The 21,147-nt window shown below is 39.2% G+C and overlaps 1 protein-coding gene across 3 annotated transcripts; it reads left to right on the top strand.

Annotated features, from left to right (window-relative positions):
• Positions 1-253: 253 nt before the first annotated feature.
• rnf122 (ring finger protein 122) lies at positions 254-19,838 on the top strand. 3 transcript variants are annotated; one of them, XM_044110473.1, is made up of 6 exons: positions 254-680; positions 8,325-8,481; positions 16,684-16,729; positions 16,814-16,855; positions 16,943-17,022; positions 17,902-19,838. In XM_044110473.1, exons 1-6 carry the CDS (start codon positions 656-658, stop codon positions 18,014-18,016), a joined length of 465 nt encoding a protein of 154 aa, XP_043966408.1. In that variant the 5' UTR covers positions 254-655; the 3' UTR covers positions 18,017-19,838. The 3 variants fall into 3 exon arrangements, with proteins under 3 accessions (XP_043966408.1, XP_043966404.1, XP_043966411.1); XM_044110469.1 differs by having other exon boundaries at positions 258-680; positions 16,940-17,022; XM_044110476.1 differs by lacking the exon at positions 254-680 and adding an exon at positions 2,387-2,473 and having other exon boundaries at positions 16,940-17,022.
• The last annotated feature ends 1,309 nt before the right edge of the window (positions 19,839-21,147 follow it).

Raw genomic sequence — 21,147 nt, 5'->3', positions numbered from 1 at the left:
GCTACTCTTACTTAAGTACAGTATTGGCTTCTCTACCCACCTAAGATTAAGTTAAGCATAAAGAACAAGAACTAATATAACCTAAAACTGGAAATATTATTCCAGGGGGGACCCTCTGGCGCCCTTAGGCCGCTGTTTTAGCCGATTCGCCCTTGAAAGCCAGCCCAGTCCGCCCGTCACAACAACGCACCGACAGGCGGGCTGCGGATTGGACTCCCCGCCCGTCAGCGGCGTCTGTCGGGGCGGGAGCAAAAAAACACAGAGCCAGCGCTCCAGTTTCCCCGTCTCATATCGATGCTGCCGCCGCCACAGGGTTACTGCCATGCCGCCTGTTAATAAGAACCGACTCACAGCAGCCAGAATGAAATGAAGAAATAATAATAATAATTAAAAAACACTTCAGCGTTTCTGCTTTTCTTGACTGCAGAGATGATCCACCGCGCAAGCAATGTGACACAAAGCTTCGGGATTTGGTAAAAAGCAAAGCGTTTTTTCCCCACCTCTGAGGACCTCTCATCAGGTGCTATTGTCGGGTTCACCTTTCACCCAGCTGGTCCGCTGTCATCCCGGCCTTCTGGGCGCTTTCATCCGCACAGGCGTCTGCGGCTTATTGGTAAACACGAACCCGGCGGCAAGGACTCCCTCTGGTGCATTGATGCACCCGTTTCAGTGGTGTAACGGTGAGTATTCAATTATATTAACACCTTTGTCTGTCTTGGGCTTTATTGTGATGAGTAGACTGTTATTTACATACAGAGACACTCGGCGGTATATCATTGTAGAAATATGACCTAATTTGACTTAATCAATATTTATTATGACCCAGATCATTGGGGATGTTTCCAATTTAAATAGGCAGTCTAGTAACTGATTATTCTAAAACTGTAAATGTATATTTCTGTGCCCCATATATGCAAATGCAAAATGCATTTGCATGTATGAATATATAGCATTTATAATGATTTTTAATTAGAAAAACATCATAAAATGGTTGGTTGTGTGCTACCCCCTCATGTAATAAATGGTTCTTTGTTCCAAAATCGGGTCACTTTCATTCCATTTTTGCTATTAATTTAATTAATGTTTGCATTGATTTGCAGGATTCAGAACTCTTTAATCAATGTGATCCTTTATTTTCACCCCCTGCTGTTCCAGCGGGCATCCACACAAAGCCAGTCTTTGTGCTCTCTTTGCAACATCTCAGGGTAATCTTGTTAACACTGACTCGCTCTAACTACAACCCATCACTTTCACCACTTGGCTTGCGGCACTCTGAGTGTCTGAGTGGTGGCAAAGTTTGCAGAACTTCTAATTTTGGCTCTGTTTGTTGCAGCGAATGTTTTGGTTCCCCACTGTGACAGCTAGAGCTGGTCGAGCTGATGGATTGGAGGTCTTTTCCCGTTAGCTATACACGTCTCAATGCAGCAGCCTTGTCTGGGGATTGTTGGTTGGTGCTGAGACAAAAGACAATTCCCCCCTTTGTGTGGCTCAACTCCCCTGCTATTCATAGCACACCCGCAAACACAGAGAGCAGCACACGCAGGGACACGCAGCTGGAAAAATGAAGCAGTATCAGGGAGTTAGAGCTAAACTCTGTACTAGTGCAACCAGGTATGATGAGGTTTCAGTTTTTCACAGAGTTAAAGGGGCATTGTTGTCTATTTTCCAGGCTCAAAGAGCCATTTCATAGCACAATCAAGTAGCTATGTTAGTGTCAATGCTGTACACATAAAAAATGACTCAAAAGTAATTTGATGCCTTGAAATTGGGCCTCTGTTCCTTTAAGAAGCTCCTGCTCCTTCCAGTAGTCCCCCTTCAGCACATCATTACAACAATGTTCTGCCATGATGCCGTTTGCAACAGGAGTTTTAGACTGAAAAGTAGCTCCTACGATAAGCTCAGTAGACTTCCAGTTCTACCAGGTGTTTGCTAACTCCTGCTGCCGCTAGTCTGGAGGAGCCGAGTGGGGGAAGGAAGGCTCTGTGAGGTGGAAGCTCGGCTGGAGACTACAGCAACAAGGAGGAACTGCGTGGAAAAGGCGGCACTCTGTGACGTAAAAATGACCTTTACATCATGTTATTATGTTATTTCCACATTAAAAACATACCTGGAATGTTGCTTGATTCTGTGATTCTTTCAGGCATGTTTGAGGAATCCCTTAGGCTCCCCTGGCAACCATTGTGGGGTGCCTAAACACTTGGTGGAATCAAGGCGCCTCCTGTTCACATAAAGCTCCTTTTCGGAGCTGCAGTCTCCAGCCGAGCTCCCGCCCCACCAGAGCACGCCTCCCCTGTGACTCCCTCACTCAGCTCCTTCAGACTGCGTGAGGGAGTCCTTCAGACTCCTTCAGCGGCAATTAGCAAACACCTGGTGGTACTGCACATCTGCTGAGCTCATCACGGGAGCTTCTTCTCAGTCCAACGCTCCTAAGAGTGTTGCAAACGGCACAATGGAGGAGCATTGTTGTAATGAGGTGAGGTAAATTACAAAGTCAAACTTCTTTTAAGTCATATTTGATATATATTGCATTTGTATAACAACTGAAGGTGGCATATGATTTTTGCCATAAATAATATTCAAATTTAGAAGGATTTAATTTAGCCCTGTTGAACTTGTATCGGGCTGCACTGTTGCCTTGCAGCAAGAAGGTGCTGGGTTCGATTCCCGGCCCGGGGTCTTTCTGCATGGAGTTTGCATGTTCTCTCTATGCATGGTGGGTTCTCTCCGGGTTCTCCGGCTTCCTCCCACAGTCCAAAAACATGACTGTCAGGTTAATTGGTCTCTCTAAATTCTCCCTAGGTGTGAGTGTGTGTGTGTGAGTGGTTGTGTGTCCTGTCTGTCTCTGTGTTGCCCTGCGACAGACTGGCGACCTGTCCAGGGTGAACCCCGCCTCTCACCCAGAACGTTAGCTGGAGATCGGCACCAGCAACCCTCCGGACCCCATTAGGGAAAAGGGAAAATGAACAGAAAATGAATGGATGAATGAACCTCTATATCTTTAAAACTTCATCTACATTGATAAACTTTAACCTGTCCATTTTATTGACTACCTGCTACCCTTTACTGCTTATTTATCACACGTGTTGTCGTTTTTGTTTTTTCGACTTTCTCCGTTAGACCAGCAGAAACTGGCTTGAGTTTTTTTCCTCTCGTCTGAAATGCTGAATATTTGATGTGGAGTGCTGTCTTCAGCGCAGGCAGCAGCAGAGGCAGCGTTGTGTGAAATCGGCGTATGTAGGACAAACCCCCACCGGCATTCCGTCTCAGGGAAACATCCTCCGTCGAGGTGTTTCGCAGCTCCGCCAAATCACAGAGGGGGCTTCCCAGTCTCCCTTAAAAAAATAATAAATGACAGCACAGGAATCTGTCTCACACAGGTTTTCTTTGTCCTCAAAATGAGAACTTTCCCTCGCGAGAGCTTTCGTCCTCGCTCTGCATCTGCTACTCCCGGCGCCATGGCAACGAGCCGCCTCATGAGAGAGCCGTTATATAGGTCAGTGGTCATGGAAGGCTCTACCCAAAACAAAATATTACACATAGCTGTCTGATATCCACACATGCAGAGGTAGAAAACAAACAAAAGAAATCTGCCTGCACTGTTAGTCACTGCCTGATGAAGATGCATGAAAGCTTTTGCTAATATGACCTACATTTTGTGTGTGAGTCTGCAGCAGCTTCAGAGCTGATTTCTGGCCTCATCGGTGCAGTGACATGAATACAAGAGCCACAAAATCCTTCAGTCCTTCCTTTGGTGTTTGCGTGCCTCTGTGTCTTCAGATGTTCTGTGTGTGGCCCCCAAAGATCGACTGAGTGATGGAAGAAAATGAGATCGACGCGTCTGTTTTGTTGGCATGCTCACATCCTCTTGTGCGTCCAGGCTGGGGTGGGGATGCTGAGGTCATATCCTCAGGGATATTCCCCAAGCAGGACTATCTAAAGCAGCTGATATTTTACAATGAAACATGTGTTTCTCATTATTTAACTTTGTTTTTTAAAAGCCAGAGCAGAGTTGTGAGGATGGGTGCTGTGCAGTTTGGAAAAGGGTGGGATTAAAAGGATGCATCTGTAGCTAAAACAAATACTTCCAACATTAACACGTGAAAAATCTCAGTCCTTTCTGCTTGACTGATACAGTGTTGATTTATTTTTGACTTCTAATAAAAATTGGATATCAAACAAAGGCCCAAGACAGGCAAAGGGGTTTTAATTTGAATTTGAACAAGGTGAAGCCAAAACTACCACTTGAGGAGTTCTGGGTAGAACATATTTAAAGTCAGTTTCTTTTAAATTTATTAGTTAAGTATTTTTTGTACAGTTTTGTCTTAATTACTGCTCTGGCTGTGCTACTCTTTCAGCAAACCGCAGTCTGTAAACTCTCATCAACCGATTACTAAATTAGGTGATGATTATTTCATTAATCAGTTCATGTAATTAATTATTTCAGATCCCAGATTTGAGATTTTTCCAGTAGCTGGACTGATCTCTCACTGAGGCTTGTGTTTGCAACCCAAGCAAGACATTCACCAACATTATGTCATGTTGCAAGTACGTCTAATATGTTGCTGCCTTAATCCCAGCCAAAATGAAACATGTTGTTTATTTCTCCCTTCTCTAATTGGTTCCAGGTTTCATTCGTTTGGATTTCTGTTTTTTTTTTATTTTTTTTTTATTATTGTTGGCAGTCTTTTCCTCGACAGAATGTTGTAATTTATACTCCAATTTCAGGGGGAAGTAACTAACATTGATGTGCTTTCAAACACATCTTGCTTTACTGTAGAGTTTTTCTTTGCGTATCTGACTTACAGTTTTTGCTGTAGAGCTGATTTGTATGTAAATGACTGTGTATTCACACAGTTTCCTCCTCCATCCTGCATCCACCTATCCGTCTTCTTTCTCCATCATCCATCAGAATAAATAAAAACTCAGACTGATCTGAGTTTTTATTTAGACTAGACACAATTGGCCGTTTCTTTCTTTCAGGCTAAAGTCCTTATTAATCTGAGTTACATAAAACCGTAATAACCCCGAAGGGAAATTAGAGTGACAGTTTTGATGTAAAAAGAACAGTTTGTCATAATTAAGAATCGTTGTATAAAGGTGTTTCTGTGGACAGGAGCGCCTCTTATGAGACAGTTTTTAGGAGCCGGAGCCTGGAGATTTCTTATCAGACGCCACAGACTGATTTCATTGATTACCTCTCAGGCCAGGTGAGCTAATAAGACACATTAGTTGCTGTATACGTTGATGGAAAAGCCACAGAGTTTCTCAGCCTTCAGTCTAATCAAAAGAAACTTATTTCAGCAGCCTCTGACTCATTATCTCTCACTGGGTTAACGTGACCCTAACATCAGCCTCATGCAGATACCGACTGCTGTGGTTCTTCGCCGTCTGATTCATTGCCTTTTTCTCTGCATGCGTTTATGCTCCCCCTTTCCTCCCACATGGAAACTTGAGGCTGTTCTCAGTGTAAGTGCTTTGCTTACTAATTTTCAAGTGAAAGTACTCGTACAGCTTTGTCCCTTTAAAACCGGAAACTTCCTTTCTGTATTTACTGGATTAATTGAACTTTTGAGAGTGACCCCATTCTTTCACAAATGTTTGGAGAAGCAGACGGCATCCCTAGAAAATGGATGTTATGATGCGTTCAGGTTACCTGGGAAGTCATAAAGTAACAGTGCCATGTTGGGATTTCAACATGGCAACGCCCTTAAACGTCGTTTGCATTAGTTCTTATAATCGTCTTTTTAATCTTTCACTTATAACTTTTGATTTGTTCAGTTTCTAGAAGCCAGAATTTGATGGTAACTAGTTACATTTACTCAATTACATTTACCTAAGTAACCTTTTTGAAAAAAAATTACTTTTAGTAGTATTTTTACTGTGCTGTATTTTTTTATTCAGTAATTTTATTATGAAGTATTGCTAGTGTTACTTGAGTAAAATTTCTGGATTGAAAAACAAACACCATTTAGCTAAAAATTTGTTTTAAATTTCATAAATTTTTTATTGAAAGAAACTGATGTGGACAAATTTTCTTTTGCCCAATTTTATATTTTTTTTGTTACTTATATAAATTATTGGCATTTTCATCCTTAAAATATCAAAATGTCCACTTAATTTTATATTTTTATCCATCTGATTATGTAATTTTTAAATATTAAATCATTGATAATTTGATCAGTAACTCAGTACTTGAGTAAACTTTTTAACCAAATATTTTTTCACTCTTATTTGAGTAATTTCTTATATGGCTACTTTTTACTTTTACTTAAGTAAAAATAAGGTGAAGCAGTGCTACCCCTACCTGAGTAAAAATGTTTGTGTACTTTACAAACCTCTCGCAGCTTCCTAATGGGAAATCCGACTTCGGAGGGCATTCCAGTTAATTTTTAGAAACTGGGAAGTCAGAATTTCCGAGGAACAGCTGTGGCAGAACGAAAGCAGAAAACAGAGGAAGGTTACATTCACACAGCAGGACTTGATGCTCAGTTCATATTTTTATGTTGAAATTTGTTTTTGTGTGTGTGTGTGTGCGTGTGTGGATGTTGATACAACTAAAGAAATGCAACCGCAATCAGATTTCTATGTGAACGGTTGTCAACGGCTCGATTTTAAAGTTTATTCAGCAATGGGAGGAGACAGGATTGTCACAAAATTATAAAAACACAAAGGAAGCAGAGCTAATGGGACTGCAACTTCTGTAGAGAAGTCTGGATGTGTTGGACCAGGAGTGGTCAGACGGTGATGCACTTCACCCACACAGACTTCTTTCATAATTTCAGAATTATAATTTTCATTGTTTACGTCCGGATTTACTCTGTCTGGCTTCTTCTGGTGCAGAATTATAAAGACGTAAAAAACATAACCTTATTAACACAAAGGGAGACTGTAAGGGAACCACAAACCAAGGGGGAGTCAGCCTGAAACCAAAGTAAGTTGATAAAGCAAAAATGCATGAAGGACCACAAGAAATAATAGTATTAAAATAGGAAATTAAACACAAATGAACGAACTAATGTGGCAAAACCCTAATGTCACAAATTAAAAACAGGAGATGGCAACAACTTTTTCAAACAACAATAAAACCAAACATACTAAAAAAAAAAATAAAGAAAGGAAAGTATGGCTCCTTGGAATGAAAACATAAAGAATGATAAATGAATTGTGACATTTTTTTTTAGAATAGTTTAAATGCTGCCCTGACCGTGTGTTTTGGTATCTGGACAGAGAAAGATTGTAATTAAACATGTGGTTAGTTATATTTCAAACAACAAAGTCTGTTATGGACATTCTTTGCATTCAGTTGTTTTTTTTCAGGCGCATTCTTCTTTTAAGGGAACCTATTTTACAAAATTAACTTTTTGCGTGGTTTTTTTAAACTTTCATTTGGTGCTCAACTGCTTCTAAAAACAAGCGCTTAGAAAAACCACACAGCCTTTCTGTTTTTTGGTAATAAGTTAATGTTTTTTGTTGTCTGGAAAATGAGTTGTTTCAAAAACCTCCCAATTTTTGAGTCACAATTAACTGGCACTCTGCCGTTACCTAGCAACCCCAGCCAAGCCCTGTCACCAGATACTGACCGGGATAAACAGGGTCAACATAAACAATAACATTGAATTCAGAGTATTTGTGCTGAAACTACAACAACACAAGAAGTCCAGATGCTCTTTATTCATTAAAATCAGATTTAAGATCAAATTAAAATACATTTAAAGGGACCTATTATGCATAAATTCACATTTTGCAAATTTTTCTTCTTCCATTAGAGTCAACAATGATTTTAAAAACAGCTAAAGTGCTTAAAAAGACACTAGGCGGTTTTTTGGCAGCAGGTTATTGTTTTTTTGGTGTCTGGAAAATAAGCAGTTTCAAAAAAACTCCCGATTGCTAAGTCACATTCGACGGGTCACCAAAGTGAAGTTCCAGCACATTTGGTCAGCCAGTTTTACCGTTATCTGCGCTGCACAATGGCTGCTTGAAAAGACAAGTTTAGTCGTTGACGTACCGTTCGGAAACCTTGCTGCATTCTTGTAGGTTGTGCAGGAGGCTCTACTTCTGCTTTTCAAATATCTACTGTTGTATAATTGTGCATCCATTTTCATTTTCCGTGTGAATGTTTTTAGCTTTTTGAGACCCTAAGACAGCTCATTCTGACAGGAGCTCAAAGTAGGCAGAACATCTCATTACCTAAGAAGGATTTTATGCAAAAAATTTAATGAACATGTTTTGCATAGACCGATCCCAGCCTGTTCAAGGAACCATAGTAGGTCATCTTTTACCTATATGTAAATAATTCTGTTAGTCCTCTCTCTGTCCTTGCTTAGGGTGCTTCTGTGGTCTGGGAGTGGTTTACTCAAACAAGTCGTGCACCATGCCTCCCATCACCTTCCAGGACCTGCCCCTCAACATCTACATGGTCATCTTCGGGACAGGCATCTTCGTCTTCATCTTGAGCCTCATCTTCTGCTGCTATTTCATCAGGTAAGAGAAATATGTGATTTAACCGATCAAATACAACCACTCAAAAAGAATTAGCTAAATTCTGACTCAAACGAGCAATAATATTAATATTGTGTATCTGAAAGTCAGCTACTGAGATGTTTATTTTACCAGGAAAATGACACGGATTTAAAAACAACTTGTATATTTTTTTAGATTTTTCAAAAGCTATTAAAGTGGCTCATTTAATAGACATTTTTTGCTTACACTTTGTGTGCCTCTGCCACATTCAGCATGGGGACTGAAGGCAGTGGAGGGTTAATGGGAAGACAGACGGAGCTAAATGCAAGGCAAACTAAAGGCTGCAGAAGATTTAAGATGCATGGCAGGACTTAAAATTAAAGCTCTTAGAAGCAATTTGACAGAACTTGAGCTATTTTCCAATGAAGAACCGTCAATATTAATCAGTAAAAAGAGACAAGTAGAGACATTTCTGATTGAAATGTGACCAATATGAGAAACGTCAAGGTGTACGACCTGCAGTTTCTGTTTTTTTCAAATATAATGTCATTGTTTCTGATCCTAACACGCCAATTAACAGGAACAGTGTGTTTGTTGTGTCATGGCTGGTAGTACTGTTACCCTGCAGCTGGAAACTCCTGGTTTCCTCTTTTCTGCTTCCCTTCAGGTACTTCAGCTTCCTCCACAGTTCAAAAACACATTCATGGGTTATCAGTAACTCTAAAACTACGTCTAAAACTTCCTCAAGGTATCTCTCTGTGCAAACATGGTTGTTTCTGTCTGTGAGCCCTCACAGCCTGCAAGAGACTGGCACCAGCCCCCTCATGTGACCTTACAGGAATAAGCAGGAGTAGACAGTGGATGAATTCATAACAGTTTAACTTCAAAACACAAAAATAAAATAAAAAAATCAAATCAAATTACATTTAAAGACATGCGGAAAATAAATGTGACAATTTCATCACAATTCAGCCGAAGGTTATCGAGTCGTTTTCTAGAAAACAAAGGGAGTCGGTGATGGAAGAGTCAGGAGATCAACAGCCTGACAGATCCGTCCCTTTTTTTAAAATCTGCTAACAGAGAGACATTGTGTGCGGTGTGTGTGTGTGTGTGTGTGTGTGTAAAGGCGAGAAACGCGGCGAGGGAGGGGAGGGAAACAAAGGAGAATATGGTGACCTCTCCTGTTGTTGACTGTGAACTCCCCTGATGAGACCCGGAGACGTATGTGTCCAAAGGACGGGATATGAGGCAACAGGAAGCCGCTGGTCACAATGTGTGAGGACAGCGATGAGCTCAGAATAACTGTCGCCTGAATAGCTCACAGTGGGAGCGCATACAACCGTCACACAGGCGGCGCACAAAACCTCACCAGGAAGCACCAACACCTGTGGGAGGGATTTGCCTGAACGGCTCCGTATTTAGCAAATTGCCTGGCGTTTGGTGTTGCAGAGGGATATTTTTAGAGCGGGGGATAATGAAATCCTTTTCAAAGGGATCAAAATGACTCAGGTTTAGACATGTGTCAGCTGGAAGCAGAAAACGACAAAAGTCCTGTCCGGCTGAGTGACATGAGGCGGATGCTCTCCCTTCCTCATTCTTCCAGTAATGGAGTTAAATCACATCCTTATTAACCAAGAGATGAGGCTCTTAAAATCCATGAAGTAAGAAATACATTTAATCAAGACATTTAAAGGGAACCTATTATACTAACAGAACATTCCTTGAAAATTTTTTCTCCAGAAAATCGTTCTTGGATAATGAGATTTTAATTTTTCTCAGTCTATTCTGAGATCCTTTCAGAAAGAGATAATTTGGGGCGTCTTGTCACCTTAAATGCAAATAAGTTGTGGTTGGTCACGTGTGAAAATGGCGGCAAACTCATGGACAATTATACAATCACATGTATTTGATCAGCAGAAGAAGAGCTTCCTGCACAACCAACAAAAATGCAGCAAGTGGTTTCTGAATATTGAGTCAACAACAAAACACTTGTCTTTTCCAGCAGCCATTATACAGCAATAAAACCAGCTGATTAAATATGCTGGAGTTCCACTTTGGTAGCCCGTCGAGTTTTTGAAATGTTTCCTTTTCCAAACACCAAAAAATATCTAACTATTGCTAAAAAAAAAACAGCTGAGTGTCTTTTGGGTGTTTTTAGAAGCAGTAGAGTCTCAAAAGAAAGAAGAAAAACTTACAAAATATAAATTTTCCACAGTAGGTCCCTTTAATTGTAATTTAATTTTATCATAAATCTGAATTTAATGAATAAATTAAAAATTAAACTATTACTGAAGAGCATCTGGATTGTTTGCCTTGTTCCATTTTTATTTTAGTTTACGATCAAAAGTATGATATTTGAATTGATTTGTTGTCAGACAGACCTTTGACCCCTGGCTGTGTTGTTAAACTCTCACATCGCTTCTGTTTTCCTCGAAGTTCTCGTCCATGAGTCACAGTCACTGAGTCACTTCCTTCAGCTGCATTAACTTAGACGATTGCAATCTTTGTTAGAAGTGGGATTGTGAATTTATTTATAGAGCAGGTGAATCATCTCATTCAAGGTATTCTGCTCTCTCATCCAGTCAATCCAGGGTGTGAGTTTGTGATGTTTGTTTTTTTTTACTTTAAAGAGTCTTTAAAGGTTATCTTTGTCTGCCTTTTCGAGGTTTTAATTGTACCCAGTTTAAGGAATAAAAACGATTTCACCTTTTCAGACAAAAGAACAAAATAAGACTCGGAAATTATTATTTGTACTTGAATCTGATCTTATTTCTTAAACTGGTGAAGTTTAAACTCTGGAAATCGTTTTTTTGTTGTTTTTTTTTCTTCAAAGTTAAACTATAAAACACCTTTCAAGATATAAAATCAAAAGAGAGCAAAAGGCAATCTTGGCTTTTTAAAATCAAAACTTTTCACAGGCCTGGTCTGGCCAACACTTAAAATTTTCTAAATTTTAGTTAATGGCCTCTGTTTCATTATACTAAAATAAACCAGGGGAGAGTGTTGTTGCATCAGGATGGGAGTCACATGTGAAAACTTTGGTTGTTTTATTTATTTATTCTGGATATTTAGAATGTCTTAAAGTTCCAGTGTTAAATGTTCATTAGAAATTGAAGTTTATTCATCTTTGAAAGGATCTATTTGCATTACTGTGCTGTTGTTTTTATATTACTTAAAAATGGTCCCAATGCAACATTATTATTGTTTATTGCAATAACTTCTAAGATAATTTGCTGTCCAGCAAAATTTGTTATCACAGGTTTACTTTTGACAAAATCCAAATAGATTGACCTACATTTCGCTGGTGTGTTACATAAAATCCTGTTAAAACACATGAAGAATATACCACATGCTGGGTTTTGAAGAGCAGGAGTTGCTATCCTGCCAGTTTTTCTAGTCAAAGTATTTCCACAAAATTCTCCTGAAGTTAAATTATTTTCCCTTCGTAACTTCAGTACAAAAACACAAAATCTTATCAAGTATTTTTGGTGTAATATATTTGTACATATATAGTGAGACAATAAATTACTATCAACTCTTCTGTAAGAATTAGAAGGTTTTTAAGTCAATATTTTCTTTATATTAATGTGTTTGTCAGATTATTTCACTTTTAATAAGTGAAATTATTTGCCAATGAAACTAGTACTTTTTCATCAAAATTAAGGAAATTCTTGCTGAAAAGTTTCTTATTTCAAGTGCACTAACATATTTTTAGTAGAAAGTAGAGCAGAAATTCTTGGTAAAATTTTGTGTTTTTTCAATGTTACAAAAGGATGAAAATACAAGATTTCTGATTGCAACCAACATCCAACACCTTCACCTGCTCCAGTTGTTCTTTGTTTATTATTGCATACTTTTATACTTCAAAAAGATGGTGAATTAAATAATTATAAATGAATAATAATCTGCAACACATTCAAAAAGATGTGAAGTTTTCTGTCAGAGAAGCCTTAAAAACACGAAGCATGTTTTCTTTGTCTATCGCAGTTGAAATGGTTTAGAAAGTGAACTGCTTCACATAAGACAAGACGAGCATGAAGAGTTTTAGGAAATTCAATCAAACAGCAGAAAGGTCACACTGGAGGTCAATGTGAAGGTAGAAACAGAGGCAGCGAACTCTCAGGAAAGAAGAGGAAAACTCTGGCAGTGTTTTCACGCAGCATAACAAACGCTCGCTGTTGAAATTGTAAAGAGACTGAGATGAATGTCCTTCTGCGCTCTGCCTGGATGTTGAGACGCTGACTTTGTTTCCACTGCGACTCGAGGCCGAGTTAAAGTGGGTTCAGGGAGCGGTTCTGATGTGAAGGGTTCACGGCAGAGAGCTGAGGAGGTGAAGCAGGCTGGACTGACAGGAGGGTGAGTCCTCTGAAAACCAACTGCAAGGACTCAGCACTGAACGGCTGAAAGTGTTAAATCAGCCTCTGAAAGCTGACAGACAAAACTCCCCATTGATAACTACAGATATTTGTAAATTATGAAACTGCTTGAGGCTGGTGAGCCTCGCTTCTGGCATTAAGGACCAGCAAACTCAGCAGGGAGATGTGAAGTTATGCTTCGGGCTTTTAGTAAGAGTTACTTTTACTTCTCATATTTGCTTCATCTGAGAAGTTGATTCAGGCTCTAAAATGACACAATTTGTACACAGTAAAGGAAAAGTATTTAAAACGATCTGGAGGGCAAACCTGCATCTCAGTTAATTAGAATATTAACAAAAAGTTTAATTATTTAACTAATTAAATCCAAGAAGTGAAACTCATTTAAAGATTTATTACATTCTAGATGTAAATTTTGATGATTAAGGCCTAAAGCTAATGAAAACCGAAAATTCAATTTTTTAATCACAAAAAATGTAAAAAATTCTTTTTAACACCAACATATTAAAGTATGATAATCAGAATCAGGAGGAAAGAGGATATCCACAAGACGGAATTGCTTACAAAGCTGGCTATTCACCATGCTATTTTTAAGCATAATAATAGAAAGTTAAGTGGAAGAAAAACTTGTTAGGAAAAGCTATACAAGTATTGAATTGGGAAATTAAGGTATCTAACTTTTTAGAAAGAGCTCAGAAACATAAAATCCGAGTCATGACGTTTCCACAGTGTGTGAAGGTTTGGGCTGCCATGTCATCTGCTGGTTCTGGCCTGCTGTGTTTTCTGACGTCCTCAAACAATCCAGCGTCTACCAGGAAAAACTAGAGCACTTCATGCTTCTTTCTGCTGACAAGCTGTATACTGAGATGCTGATTTTATTTCCCAGCAGGACTTGGCGCCTGATCACACTGCCAAAGGAACCAAATGCTGGTTAAGTGACCACAATGTTCCTGTTATCGATTGGCCAGCAAACTCCCCTGACCTTTAACCACACAGAAAATCAATGGGCTGTTGTCAAGAGGAAGATGTGAGACACCAGATCCAACAAGGCAACTATCAAAGCAACCTGGGTTTCCATTACACCTATGCAGCACCACAGGCTGATCGCCTCCATGTCACGCCACATGGATGCAGTAATTCAAATTCAAATATATGCATAGAATTATACATACCAGATTTTTGCTTAAAACATCCATTTTTGATTGGTCTAATGCAGTGTTTCTCAATTCCAGTCCTCACGCCCCCCCGCCCTGCATGTTTTAGGTGTTTCCCTTCTGTCACACACCTGGATTGAATATTTTGGTGATTAACAGGCTTCTGCAGCACTTGATGGTCATGCAATCATTTGAATCAGCTGTTCTGGAATAGAGGTACGGCTAAAACATGCAGAGCAGGGGGGCCTGAGGACTGGAATTGAGAAGCGTTGGTCTAATGTAATATTCCAAATTTCTGATACACTTTGAGGTTTTCTTTAAAACCACAATCAATAAAATTTCAAAACGTAAAATTTCTGAATATTTACTCCATAAATAATGAATCTCATTTCTGAGATGACAGACAAGAAATATTTAAAGTGTTAATTATTTTGAGACGTAGTAGTTGTAAAATGGCGCCAGGTGACAGGGACGTACATAACAACCTCCGCCTTTTAAAAATCATGCGAACTAAAATCCCCTTGCGAACAGTGCTTTCAAATTATTTTTCTTTTTCAGATGAAGCAGTGAAATTTTCGCTCCCGTCCCGCTTTCTCCTTCTCCACGTCGTTTTCCACCCATGGGAAATCTCAGCGGATTTAAACTGTGTATCCTCACATTGTTCATGTGAAGCGCTGTTAGCGGCAGTCGGCGTAAACAATAAACCAAGCTAGAAAAACAACTAATAACTGTCATTTCCTCACTCCTGCTTTCTCGCTTTATATGTACTCTCTGCATTTATTTTTCACGATTTTAATTTAGCAGGCGTTATTTTTGCTTCCAGTCTCAGAGGTTGGAGCTGCAGTCATAATGTCAGGCCCCAACTGCAGACAGTGACGGATATTTGGGTCTAAGTTGAGTTGTGTAAAAACAGGAGGCCAAAAATAGCCAGTTGAACCGCGGCGGCTCGCCAAGCGATAAGGATCTGCTCTCCATTGTTGGTTTTTGGGGGGTTGGAGCAATGATTCAAAGACTTTACATACTCATTAGCTGTGTGTGTGTGTGTGTGTGTGTGTGTGTGTGTGTGTGTGTGTGTGTGTGTGTGTGTGTGTGTGTGTGTGTGTGTGTAGGTGTGTGCGTGTGTGTGTGTGTGTGTGTGTGTGTGTGTGTGTAGGTGTGTGTGTGTGTGTGTGTGTGTGTACTGTTGCTGCTGCATTCTGGGCGTCGCTCCACGACTGTTCATGTGTGTTTGATAAAACGAGGCGGTGTTTGCTGTGGAGCTCATATTTTGCTTGTTTAAAAGTTCTAAATTTCAAATCTCCGGCTGGATATTTTTACTTATTTTAACTATACGCAGTTCTTTAAATGTCCTGTGAGTAAATATATTTGCCCATTTATCCATAACAACTGGAACTTTCAATATCTAGCAAGCTATTGTTGCAATGTACCGTATCCCTCGAATTAATTACACTTCCTGCTACGGGGGCGGGGGTGAAATTACCGTAATAACTCGATATTGGCTGGAGAGCGCAACTTATCCCCTTTCAGAAACCATTGGAATTTTTCAGATAGCGCAAAGTGTGGCGGAATTATGGTACTGGAGATTTGGCTGGATCGTCGGCGCTTCGGTCGGTCAGCTTTTAATAACACACACTAACTGTGGAGCTAAAAAATAAGCTGCTTGATTCAGATCCGTCAGCCATCGTCTTTTTTATGTCTATTTAATTTTTACTTAATTTTACTTAAAAAAAAAAAAGGGATAAGTGCAATATAAGCAATTATTCATACTATTTCTTTTAAGTTAGACATTGTTTTATCTGGAGAAATGCACCCAAATTTTGTTGTACAATGTTTTATTGTTACAATGATAATATCGATTCTGTTCCATTTTATTTTATTTCTTAAATACAGCAAACTGATATTTTTTCACACTACTAGATTTTAGATTAATGTATGTGACAAATTTACTGTCAAAACATGACTAATATATAAAACGAATCTCTTAAACGTAGATGTCTTAACTGTTTTATAATTTATCAATAAAATTTAGCTTTATTGACCATATACAAAAATGTCAGACTAAAAACTAATCTCTACAAAATAATGACATTTAAATAAAAAAAAATTCTAACATATAATAAGGGATTGCATAATGGACACAACATGATGTCATGATCAGGTTTTAGACAACGGGAAAAAACACTGAACGACTTTCAAAAATCCTGGAGAACTACTGATCAAGACCAATTTTGAAAAATTTAAAAAGGTCATACTATGCAAAGGTACAAAGAAAAAAAACTTCTTCAGAGTACAATTTCTTGTTTTTCTTGCCAATATTGTATGTTAAACTTGCAATATTGTTTATTAATCATAAACATGCTTGTACTTGTAATATTTTCTACCATTTTGAAATTTTCCGCAACTCAGATCCAAACAACAAAATACGGAGAAGCAGCATTCAGCTTCTATGCTCCACGAATCTGGACCAAACTTCCTGAAAACTGCAGAACAGCTGAAACACTGGCTTCCTTTCAATCCAGGCACATTGATAAACATTCTGATGTGTAGTAAAGCCACTAACCAAAATGTTATGCTTCAATTGCTGACTATGTGTTTCAAGACTTTGTATTTTTTGTGTGTTTTATTATCTAAAGCACTTCGAACTGCCAAATAAAGTTGATTGATTGATTGAAATATTTTCTGTTTCTCGTTGACAGCAAGCTGCGCCACCAAGCACAGAGTGAACGCTTTGGATACAGAGAGGTAAGGCAGGAAGTAAAACCCAGCAGCATGGCGAAGCCCCCACACAACATCACATTTCAAGGTGTGCGTTCGATACCTCTACAGGTGGTGCTAAAAGGAGATCCAAAAAAATTAAATCTTCATGGGGTAGGTTTGATTTCTGCCTGGTGTTTGTGGGTAATTTTGGAATGACTGTCAGTTCTCACTTCGTCTCGTTTGCGACTCTTGCAGCAGACGTGCGCCGTGTGTCTGGAGGACTTTAAAGTGAAAGACGAGCTGGGGGTGTTACCTTGCCAACATGCTTTCCACAGGAAGTGAGTAGAAGCACAGTGGAGTCTTTCTTCATGCTTGTTCGCCACCTCACACACGACTTGCTAAAGCTAAATCTGTCTGGGTTGTTGTGGAGGTCAGAGGTCAGAAGCAAGAGAGACAAGGGTTTTTAAGGTTTTAACATTGTGTGATTGGGAATTAAATAAGATTGCTTAAGAACGGCTAACTGATCCATGAATCTTATGATTTGTTTGTTTCTCTTCTCTTTAAATGTGTGTTGTGCATTACCCAGATAGCTAGATGTCATTTTTGTTCTCAGGCAGAAAAATGCAGGATGCAAACCAGGGCCAGGTTTCACTACTTATGGTATAACAAGCACCAAATTAAAACAGATTAGTAGTAAAATACTCATTCAAACTTAACATTTAGTTGGCTTTATTACCAGTCAACCTAAAAATGAAACAGAATGAACAATGTTTCATCTACCAGTTCTACTGATAATAGGTAATGTTTAGATGTTTAAATTTATAATTCAGTACATTTATGTCTGTGGGGATTTCTTCTTTTTAAAAAAAGACACATTCTAAGTCAGGTCAGCACTGTTTTTTCTGTATCGGATTGGTACCGACTGATACTAAACCTCAGATATTCCTGGTTACAACTCCATTTCCCAGAGAAACATTACTAAAGAACAAAGGAAATAAATAGTAAGAAATACAAATAATTAAATGAACTAAAAATATAATAATAAAGTGTATTTACAATAACAAAATGGTTTTATCAAGCTTGGTCTTCTGAACTTTGCTTCCATAGACTAAATTTTTCGGTTTTATGATTACCCATCCAATCATCTATGGTTGAAAACCATCTTCTTGTAATGCTAATGTCATTTTCTTTTAGCATGTGTTTCTTCTTCTTTGCAGGTGTCTTGTAAAATGGCTGGAGGTGCGCTGCGTGTGCCCCATGTGCAACAAACCCATAGCGGGCCCCCCCGAGCAGCATCACAGCATTGGGACTCTGCTTGATGAACTGGTATAGCCTTCGAAGCCCTGCAAGCCTGGGTGGAAGGCCGGTGCTCAGCCACATCATGACCAGCGAGAGCAGGGACACACAGCGAAGCACCAATAACATGGTAACCTAGATACCACCTGGAGAAAAAAACCCTGAAGGTTGCTGCAAGATTTTCCTCAGCCGCCCACACACCCCTCCGCCACTCTTCCTTCAGCATCCCTCCCTCACCGCACCCGTTCCTCCACATCCTCGGCTGCTGCCTGCAACGGGGCTAACGGCGTCGCTGAGGCGGAGGAGGCAGCTGTTCCATCGCCACGTGGACGAAAATGAACATCGACTGGAAGAAACGCACTTCGTCGTGGAGTCGGTGCTCCAGCCCTGCATGTCACAGTGGGCACAGGCATGAAATTATATCCGTACCCGCCGAATCCCGAGTGGAAAAACAACACCAGCAGACAACGCCTTTCAGATGAAGAGATCTGAGGGGGAATAAAAGCCACATGCAGACAAAAATCTGTCTGTAAATTGTAAAACAAAAGAACATAAAAAGGACAGGTAGAATAAGAGTGACGAGCTTTTCTAAAGACTAAATGTAATCCCCTGTTGTTAAAAAGGTATTTAAAGATTATTTCAATGTAATTTGTGGGTCTATATTAATTTCCCCTTTTCCATTGGGAAAAAGTTTTTAAGCCAAAAAACGTCTCCAATTGCCAAAATTTTACTGTTTACTGTATAAATACAGCTGCCAGTATTTTAAATTAGATGGGTTATTTTTTTTCTTACAGTGCAAGAACATATAACTAATTTCATGGAGTCCAATCTTTATCCCGACACCCACAGTTATGGATATTGTAAATTATTCAGACGTTCACAACACATTCATTACTGCCCAGATATGTGTTTGTGTTGAGATATACGGAAGAAATCACAACGTTGCTCACTATTATAAATAATAATTAAAGCTTTTTAGAGGACTAAGTAAGGTTTACATGAACAAACTTTAAAAAGATAGATTAAAAGTCACTCTTATTTTATTTCATTTTATTTGTTTGTGAGATAAATTGCCTTCACCTCCGTTTATTCGAAACAAATCTGCCTCAGCTTCCTTCTTGTGAAACTGAATTCATGTTTTTATTCTGTATTAGTTTAAATAACCTTTCAAAGAATAAATTTCACATGTTAAAAAAATGGAAGTTCTAATATCAAGAATAAAGTTCAGTTAAATGTTTTATATTTTACTGAAATACTATTTCAAGGTAAAAATGAGACTTACTGAAATAATTTTTTTTCCCTCGAATTGTATGATTTTATTTTAAAGAGAGTTGATCTTGAAATGTTCTTTTCTTTTTTCTTTAAACTTTTAAATAAGCAGTTTGTTTTTCTTCACATAACCCAAATTCACCTTTATAAGCTTATTAAAACAATGTTGATAATTTTTATAGATTGCACTAATTGCAGAAAATGTTCTAATTGTATAAATTGAAGAAGTTGAGGAAGGAAAACAGAAATCCAGCCTTACTGCGTTATCATGTGTCATGATTCTCCTTTGCATTCCTCCCTAGCTGTCTTTTATATCTTAAAAGCGTAATACTGCCTGAATTGAGCTCAAAACTCACAAAGCACATTGTTGGGTCACAACAGACACCTGCACTGTGATTAAAATGCTGAGTTAAGTAAAAAAAAAAATAATTAAAAGATGGGGGTAAAAGGTGATTCTGTTGCATTTGCAAAAAAAAACAACAAAAAAGTAATACAAATATTCACTCTGACTCCAGTCACATTCTACCTTTTGTAAAACAACAGATGTAAATACTTGAAAAAAGTGAAAAAATAAAGTTGTTTGATCAGCTTTCTGCTTGGTTCTTTAGCCGTGAATGTGGCGCCATCTTCAGGTGACCTGGTGCAACACTAGAAAACCCAATGGGACCCTTTGCTTTTTTTAAAATATTATTTTTACCTGCATGACTATTTAAAAACAAGTTTTACAAAATATTACCCAGCACCTGAAGTTATCTTGTCATGTTTCTTTTTTTACATTATGCATCACAGATTACACCTGCAGACAGAGTAAGGAAATCAAAGACACTCACTTTGGTGGATCCCGCTAGCAAATCACACTCCATACAGGGGTGATGTACTACACTAGTGGGGACGCCTATAGCATGTCGCTGTTGCTACATGGGCACATCTGCAGCCAGTTTTGGAGTGCATGATATCAAACTACCCCCTGGCAAAAAAATATCCACTTCCTATCCGATGGACCCACATCTCAATATCGTAATAAAGTAGCTTTCTATTTAGCATTCACAGTGCCTTTTATGAAAGGGTTTAAGTCTGTGACATGGAACTTCACTGAGGCCTCTCATGGGAAAGGAGCTCCTGAAGGAGTGGGAGGTGCTCTTAAAAACCTTGCAGATTGTGTGGAGGCCTGTGGCACAAATGATTCTGCTTTACTGGAGAATCTGGCAAAGCTCTCATCTCTTAGGCTTTTTAAAGTGACAAAGGAGAATATTGCTACATGTGGGGAACTTGTTCCTCTATTCCTGTCCCAGGGACTATGACAATACATCAAGAAATGCATTTCTGACGTCAGCAGCAATGAGATGGAGTGCTACTCGCCCTCTCTGCAAAGACTGACAAAACGTCTGTCAGACGTTGTTGTCCCTGCTTTCTTCTGGGCGTCCACTACAGAGCTCATCAGTGGAAACATCAGACAGTGGACATTCACCACCCTCCTGATCCTCATAGACCATTACAAGGCCTGCTTGGCGGAGGACATAGAACTTTTATTGGGGTTCCAGCTGGGGGCGTGGGAGGCCCAATTTGACATTGCCACCAAGTGGGCTTGGCAGAACCTGGGTCGCCGCCTGAAAGACTCCATCGTGTTCTATGCTCCATGGACCAGACCCTGCACCTGTGGCTGGGGCAAACCACGCCACTCCGACCACGGTGGAAGTGACTGAAACTGGACCAGGAGGAGACACTGGACTGCAAAGCTGTGCAAAACGAAGACAAAAGCCAAGTCTAATTGTAATTCAAAAATAGGGGGTGTATTAATATTTTATTATTATTATTATTTATTTTTTTTTTTTACTGTTTCTCAACCCACTACATCTGCAGTGTGGAGAATCTCAAAGACATGATTGATGCCATCACTG

Source organism: Gambusia affinis, linkage group LG03 (genome assembly GCF_019740435.1).
Source record: "Gambusia affinis linkage group LG03, SWU_Gaff_1.0, whole genome shotgun sequence".
Classification (NCBI taxonomy): domain Eukaryota; kingdom Metazoa; phylum Chordata; class Actinopteri; order Cyprinodontiformes; family Poeciliidae; genus Gambusia; species Gambusia affinis.
This window is presented reverse-complemented; position numbering and strand designations above follow the sequence as displayed.